The sequence below is a fragment of the Homarus americanus genome, unplaced genomic scaffold, assembly GCF_018991925.1.
Source record: "Homarus americanus isolate GMGI-L3 unplaced genomic scaffold, GMGI_Hamer_2.0 scaffold24922, whole genome shotgun sequence".
NCBI lineage: Eukaryota > Metazoa > Arthropoda > Malacostraca > Decapoda > Nephropidae > Homarus > Homarus americanus.
The window spans coordinates 5,135,869-5,144,051 of record NW_024722610.1 but is presented as its reverse complement, the minus strand read 5'-3'; the positions used below and the strand labels follow the sequence as shown (position 1 = coordinate 5,144,051).

At 35.6% G+C, this 8,183-nt stretch overlaps 1 protein-coding gene across 1 annotated transcript; it reads right to left on the bottom strand.

Moving 5' to 3' along the window:
* Window positions 1-593: 593 nt before the first annotated feature.
* LOC121862924 (elongator complex protein 3) lies at window positions 594-7,959 on the bottom strand. Its single transcript, XM_042361351.1, has 11 exons — window positions 7,757-7,959; window positions 7,270-7,511; window positions 6,574-6,777; window positions 5,846-6,032; window positions 5,279-5,408; window positions 4,816-4,942; window positions 4,131-4,348; window positions 3,101-3,233; window positions 2,641-2,768; window positions 2,260-2,441; window positions 594-1,412 (listed from the first exon to the last, which is right to left on the bottom strand). Exons 1-11 carry the CDS (start codon window positions 7,776-7,778, stop codon window positions 1,336-1,338), a joined length of 1,650 nt encoding a protein of 549 aa, XP_042217285.1. The 5' UTR covers window positions 7,779-7,959; the 3' UTR covers window positions 594-1,335.
* Window positions 7,960-8,183: the final 224 nt, after the last annotated feature.

Genomic DNA, 8,183 nt, shown 5'->3' with positions numbered 1-8,183 from the left:
AATCCAAAAGTGGAATATATCGTTCGATCTAACAAACAGGTCTGTCAATATCTTTTTAATCCTAGATCACCCCACGTACACACAGATAACACAGATAAACATTCTTGATAATGCTTAGTGATAACAGGTTTATGGCAGTCTTTCATTATTCTATATAAAAAAAATAATCAATGTTCAAGATGTGCTTTATAAATATCAGATGTCTGGAGGTGAATCTGACTTAGCAACTGAAGATGTCTGTTTTAGCGCACATTACATACACAGTACTGTATTGTACTGTACTGTACTGTACTATGTAGTGACCGGGAACTGTTCAACATAGATTAATGATATATCTTGAAATAGCGCGATTGCTTTTAATCCAGGCCTTTTGGATCCCCTTGGCTTCTCTTCAGGTTCAGGATTGAAAACCAGTCAGTTTAATAAAGAGCAGGAGTGATGTAGTACTGGTGCCAAGACAATTCTTATGGCACCGATGGTAGTGTTCCTGCTGCTAAATGAGTGCTCACATTCACTGCATGATCTGATTACCAAGTTGATGGCATATCTGCCTGAAGATCTTAGTTATTGAATCACAGAAATAAAAGACTAAGAACAATTGCAATGTTTTTGTTTTTATTTAGCTATATTTCTGTGCTTGAACAATCCATAAGGTTATGAAACTGGATACTGTAACAGGAATAAAATGTAACACAAACTCTATTTATTTAGTGTCATTCAATCCCTTTAATTGCCATAACATAATAAGGTGCTCACCTGGGGTTTTCCCTTTCCCTCAACAAGGCTCCAAGTGTCCATCTAATGTATCTCTGTCACTTCCAACAACCCAGCATGACAATCATATCATAAAAATGCTAAGAAGATTATACAGTAAACTCAATATTGAGATTCTGTTCTTCCTCCTGTTTTTTACAGTTCAGTACCCAGAGGGTGTTCAGTAAGCTGTTGGATGTAAAGCTGAGTTCATATCTATCTCCAACTTAATCTAAACATATTCTTTCAAGTGAATATACCATCAAACTTCAGATGAAATTGAAGTAGAAATAAGCATAGATTATGACCCAAATTTTCAGAACTTGATGGTTTCACAACATTGATAATAATGAATTAGTAATCCTAGATGGTTTATAATAAATTGTCATTACAGCTTGAGTATTAAAAAATTAAATCCCATAAAACCATTGTTGTGTCCAGGGTCAAATATTTAGATTAAAGGAAAGAGTTTCTCTAATAAAAATGGTATATAAATTACTCAAGTTATATTTTGCATTTCTACCCCCAAAGATAATTTATTATTATTATAATCATTATATCACTGTACATTTTAATTTGTAATCAGACAAGGAATTTTGACATGTATGGTCCCTCTAGTTCATACCCAAGCTTCCGGTAATAGTTGCGAGTGCCGACACCTGTAAAAATAAATAAATAAATAAAAAACTACTGTAATTAAAAAAGTAATTTATATTATTAAAAATGTTATACATTACTATCACCTCACCAGAAAAAGTAAGCCGAAAGTAATTATCAAGAACAAATATTTGTCCTTGGAGAACAGTACTGTACATGAACAACACTGTACACTGAGCAATATATAAAATATTATATTTTTCTTCTTAGCTTATTAATCCTTAACCTAACCTAACCTAACCATCCTAACACTGATTAATAAAGATGGAAAATATTGATAAATGATTATTTCTGAGATATTGTTGTGATATACAGTACAGTACCTGCAAACCAAGTTTAATTTTAATCCATTAGATACCTGGTTATTGTTTAAGATTGACACATGCACATTCATATATACTGTACACATACTGGTTGCCTATCATGTTTGAAGATGGCTGGCCCTAGAGCCACCAAAGCATGAATTTGTTTAAGGTGAAAAAGCTGTCTCTGACACAGCAACCACACCCTAAGTTAATGAGTTGTATGCCCCAGTGTCAAGGAATAATACGAAAAGACCAAACAACTTGCCAACTGTACTTGCTAACCATTACCCCGGAACACGATCTGCAAATCAATTAACATCCAGGTTCCCAATTACAGGCTCGGTAGACAGAGGCAAATGACATAAAGAAACTTGCCTATTGTTTCACCCTGCCTGGGATCAGACCCAGGACCACTCTCTTGCAAGTTGAGCATGCTAACCATTACATCACTGGTCACCACCCACATACTTTATATTGCCATGCTGGAGCAGCAAGGAATAAAAAATAAATAAGTAAATAAATATAAATATTACCACAAACCCACCTGAGATTACAGAAATCTTGTGGGATCCATGTTCTTCCTTGGCAATCCTCTCTGCTTCCTCCATTAGCAACATGCCAAAGCCCTGATGCTGAAACTTGGTTGGGTCACGAGAACTCACCGGCACGACTGACCCATAGACATGAAGCTCTCGTACTATTGACACTCCACCCACCAACTCCGGCCTAAAGAAACAAAGAAGTGGTTCAGTTATGCGTCTGTGAATTTGAGCTATCTTGTACAAAGGGAATACAGTACTATAGTAAAATACTGTACTGTAGTGGGAAAAGCTTCAATTAGTAAAAAGAATAAATCAATAAATATATATCTCATATACTAATGTATAATCTCTAAAATCTGCCACAATTTAATTAAAGCACCAACCTGAAAATCTGATCCGTGCATTTCCTTAAGCGGAGCAATCCAACCAAGATGTCTTGTTCTGGATCTTCATAAGCTAGAAAAGTCTCCCATCCCCCATTAGCTACATAATCACGTCGGATGAACTCTACCTGAGGATTGGAAGAGCAGTTGTAAATAGTGAATATAATAACTTCAAGAGCCACTCAAAGAACACATAAAGAAGACATAATTTATGCATTTTTTATCTGAGAGACATACATGTGAGGAGGTCTCCACTTTGGCCAATTAGGAGGTGAGGTAATCTCAATGCTTTGCTCCATAAATGTCTTGCAATTATTACACACAAGAGCACAAACTGACAAAATTTCTTAAGCATTAGGAAATTAAATTAAATCACTAGATACTCTATTCTGAACACAAAATATAAAAAAATAACATAAGTAAAGTCAATACACAAAGACTTGACTATAAATTGGCTCACCTCGTAAGGACGGACTTTGTGGTGGATTTCTTGGATGCCAACTTCACGGGTGCGTACATCTCGACACTCCGTACCAAGATCCTTCATGCGGGCCAAAGCAAGTTCCCTTAGGTTTCCATGCTCTACTCCAGAACTGTTGAGTATTAAAAAAAATAAAAATAAATTAGGTTAGAGGAGTGCAGTACCAGGGGTTCACTTTACATACTGTATTGTGTGTACAAGTTGAGGATAGAGAAGATGGATCGCTCCAGTAACAGGATTTTTTGCTGTAACATACATCACCTACACAATGCATTCTTCCACTTATATTCTTCCCTTGTAAGATATCTGTATCATTAAGACAAATTATAGTACTGTACAGTATACAAGATCCAATCAATCCACGTACGTATCCCATCACTATGATCCACGAGATAAAACAGCTAACTCACTACAACTTGGCCATAACTTCACAAAATAAAGGAATATAATAATAACTGAATTTAACCAAGATGACAGCACAAGGGAGCAGTGAGCCAAATATCAAAATTCTGCTTCAAATTTCTTCAAAATATTCTTTTCACACCTGACACACTCATACAGTACAGGGTATTTCCAGTCCCCCTCCTGTTACATAGAAAAACCCACAATGTAATGCTTGTTACATTTATCCACATATTTTCGATTTTATTCCTATAGATTTACTATTACTGTACTGATTAGTAACCAAGCCCAAGTAAAGATCTCTACTGGATATAAATATCTGATGGCTTTGTTGGTTATCCTCGGTTGAATTACCTTACAGTTTACCATTGTTTGTATACCTGCTATGTCTAGGCACAGTACATAAATTGTATACCTGTTCCTTGTATACTTACATTGTCTATATACATGCTGAACTATTTACCTGCATTGTTTATATATATGCTGAACTGCATATACTTGTAATGTCTATATATCTATCTGCTGAATAAAATGTAAACTCGAGTGACAATTTTACATAAAAAATATCAAGCTATCTTAGAAGCCTGCAATTATGTGGGAACCTCACCTAACCAGAGGCATCGGAATGTCCCTCTGAACTCTGTAAACACGGACCCAAGGAGGCACAAGTGAGAGTATTGTGGCCACCAAGTCGACCAAGGTATTAGGAGGGTAACTCTTGTATCGTCCTGTCTTCCACAGCTCGTAGAGACCAGTGCCACGAATAACCAGAGTTGGGTAGATTTTCAGCCCATCTGGTCTAAAGGCTGGATTTTCAAAGAATTCCTGAAAATAGAGAAAAAAATGGTAATGAAATATATGATACAGGTGATTTCTGTCATTCTTCTATTATCTTTACTCCTCTTCCATGCTTGAGAGGTGAACCAAGGGATAACAAAAAGTATCAAATAAAAGAGGGAATTACAGGAATGATGAAAGATGTGTCTAGGATGTGACAGGTAGGTGCTAAGATAACAAATATAGGTACTGTATACTGTACACATACAGTACAGTTCTGTACAGTACTTGATCATATCCTCAACCTGCATATGAAGAAACAATTAATCAAACCTTCACATATACTAGTTACCTTTTTTTTTTCCTATGGTATTCCATCCTTATCTTTCAACCATGGGATATCTTACTTTACACTCTCACACACCCACTAAAGCTCATACAAAAAAAATATATTTATAAACTGTAATACTCATAACAAAAACAGAAGAAGGATTTTCAATATATACTGCACTTACAATAAACTGTTCCACGTCTCTCTCATAATCAACATTGGGTAAGTCTGGCATCATGTGAGACACCACCTTAAAGCCAGCATCTTTGGAATAGTGGAAACTCTCACTCACTGCCCTCACAGTGTGTCCCCTACAGGTGAAAGAGAACCAGGTATTAAAATACAGTATTATAAAATTAGGTCAAGAGGTGCATTACATTAAGTCTATATCAGGATAGGTTTAAAAAAAATATATATATACAGGAATATATATTTTATAAGTTATTTATCCATGCTAATGTATTTGAGGGTAAGTATTGACTTTACGCTTTTCCTTCTGTGCTTTTATAAGTTCTTGTACACCTGGTCTGTATATTTCGTGAGGTGGGGGACGGATAAACCCAGCAAAGTCGCAGGTTAGGAATTTTAAGACCGCTAGTCTGTGTAGCCTATAAGCAGCGTGGGCTTTACACACACATAAAATTCACCTGTTTGTATCCCTGGCAACATCTTCATACACAGACTGAACACCAATCTCCAATCTCGTGCAGCCATACTTGAGCATGTCAGAGAGGTGGCGCTTCAAGCAGTAGTCAGGACGTGTTTCTATGGTAATTCCTGGATCAGAAAACGTGGTAAGTATTTGCAACAGCGATGGAGCGTTAAAAGTACGCTACAGTAAGATAAATACTGTACTATCAATACATGAATAAATCACATGTTCCAGTTAATAACAAATGTTTAAGTTGATCATTAATATGACAAATTATTTTTACCAAAAGTACTATTCTTAATTTACAGTCAGTAAAATGATATAAAAAATATTTACTGGGTAAAGTAACTAAAACCATATCACATCTTGTTGTAAAGACTTCCACAGCTTGAAGCAAAAGATAAGTTACAGAACAGTGTTTGCATTTCATTCACTGAAAAATAGAACTACTTACTGTATTTAAATTTAAAACAAATATTTTTCCCCATGGGTAGTAATAAAGTAATCATAAAAGAAGTCAGTATCATAAGAATGTATGAAACCCTTCTTGTGAAACTCTTACCTATACACTTGGTGTTGCTGCGTTCTGAGTACTTGACAGCTTCAGCAACATTTGTGGATGTGTGACCAGACAGTGCGTCGTGCAGGTTGCGGATAAAGTAATCTCTATAGTCCTCCGGGAGAGCCATAAATGTCCCACCCATCACTATAAATTCTACTTTGTCAACATTGTGACCCAACTGCTGTAGCTGAAAGGTTACACAAATTATTACATGCCAATCTAGGAACCAGAATCCCCTCTTGTCAAGAAGACATACAGTATAGTATAATGAATCAAAGCTTCCATAGAAATGGAGAGAAAATACTGATCACTTAACTCCCTCAAGATCTTGTGTTATATCAAAGTATTATACTGTACAGTACAGCAACAAGTCTTATCAAAATCCATTATAATCTATTTATTATGTTCATAATACAGTATAGCTACCTCAAAATATAGAGGAATATAATTTGCATTTGACTCTACTGCTTGCTACTTACCTTTAGAATGGGATGATTAAATGTGACTTGTGACTTATTTCAAATTTGTGTACCTGTACAGTATTTCTTTTGTCAAAGTTTGTGGAATATTATGAATCACTTACAGCATTTACAAATATTGTACGGTACCTGATAGTCTTATAAAACCTTAGCCTTAAGAATTATTATAATATAATAAAAAACATACCTTTAAAGTTTGAATGTAAAAAGGATAAAATAAAAAATGGCTGATAAATGTTTACAACTTACCTGCTCTACTCTGTGTCGGGTTTGTAAATATGGATTGTATCTGGCCCTGATGGCTCTCATGGACGTTGGCTCATACCCAGTGTAGCTCTGAGTCGAGTACTCAAAATCAGAATCAGGTCCACCTGGACAGTAGACGCAGATATTGCCCGTCATATTAATGTGAGGACAGCGGTGAGGTTTACACATCACAGCCACGACTGCGATCTGTTGAAAGTATTATCCATTATCATCTGGTTAATAATAGGGATGCTACTATTACTATTTTATTTGGTTATCCCCAAAAGATTTGATTCAGCACAGAGCAGACCCTATACCCAAGTGGTTAATGGTGAAATTGGCTGGTAGCTACCAGCCACACATGGGCTAGTTCATATTGTTTCTGGAACAAACTCTTCATTTATCTGAGAGCAGGAAAACTATCAATGCGACTACTTAATCTCTAAACACATTTGTGTTCACTTCATCACAAAGAGTTACAACAAATTTACTCTGCTCATTTTATGACTTCTACACAAAAGTCATGGATTTAAGGATCCCATGATTTCTAGTCTCTTCACATTCTTTATGAACCGTCAACCCAAACATCTATTTAAACTAAGCAAGAGAATACATTGCCTAGACAGAAGATACAATGAACCTGAGACAAAATGACCTGCTTCCATTACAACACACGTCAGTTTATAACTATCGTCTTACCCCAGAAGCTGTACGGACAGGTTTAGCACGAAGTTTGGGAAGGAGAACCTTCTTGTGTTGTTGTGGCACAGCAGCTATGATGTCCACGAGTCTAGGCGAGGACTGGAGGCCATACTTAGAGGATATACGTGTCTTCAGCTTGTTGAGGTTTACATCACGCTGTTCCTTCTGTGCTTTTATCAGTTCTTGTACAATCTCACCCACAGTAAGCATGCGCAGCTCCTCTTTGGACAGCGCTGGCCCTATGAAAAAAATTTCAATCATTCAATATTATTTCAATGTTAAAATTAAGAAGTCTGCAGGTACCAGAGAATGCAATTTTTTTGAAGCGGCATTGTCCTTCTGGTGCTAACCATCTCTTCCACCTTTACCTAACAGTTAACTGAAGTAATATTTTAACCATTATGATAAAAACAAAGATAACTATAGCCTCCACTTGACCCCATAAAGCTTTACACACTCGAGAATGACACCAGTCAAAACTTACCCTTTTTCCTATTTTGTCCCATACTTAAGGCGATTATTGTCTTCTTTAGTAATATATACACTTTAAATCAAGGTTTCTGTCTCGTATTATTACAGAAACCTTTTATAGTCCATGTTATTCATTGTTCGTCTTATTTTTTCTATTTTTCATAGTTTCTTCTGGGGAACTTCCTCACATTTCTACAACAATCACTACTAAAAATATCAATAATTCCGGATTGCATTGACAATATTTTTAAGCCATATTTAATAATAATATAAACCTATACAGCTATTATAGGAAAATTATATATATAAATTTATTAATAAACTTAGGTGAGTTACACTTTTTATATTTTTAATGCGAGTTGTTATATAAACTATATTAATAACCAATAAGTGAGGCGGATATATATATAAATAAAGGAAAATATTCTCCCCGATAATAA

Excerpts from the sequence above, each read along its gene's own strand:
- LOC121862924 (XM_042361351.1), bottom strand. The coding sequence starts at position 7,778 with ATGGGACAAAATAGGAAAAAGG. Across the intron at positions 4,943-5,278 it reads GTTGCCAGGGATACAAACAG|GGGACACACTGTGAGGGCAG; the intron begins GTGAATTTTATG and ends TTTCACCTGTAG. Across the intron at positions 3,234-4,130 it reads ATTCCGATGCCTCTGGTTAG|TTCTGGAGTAGAGCATGGAA; the intron begins GTGAGGTTCCCA and ends AATACTCAACAG.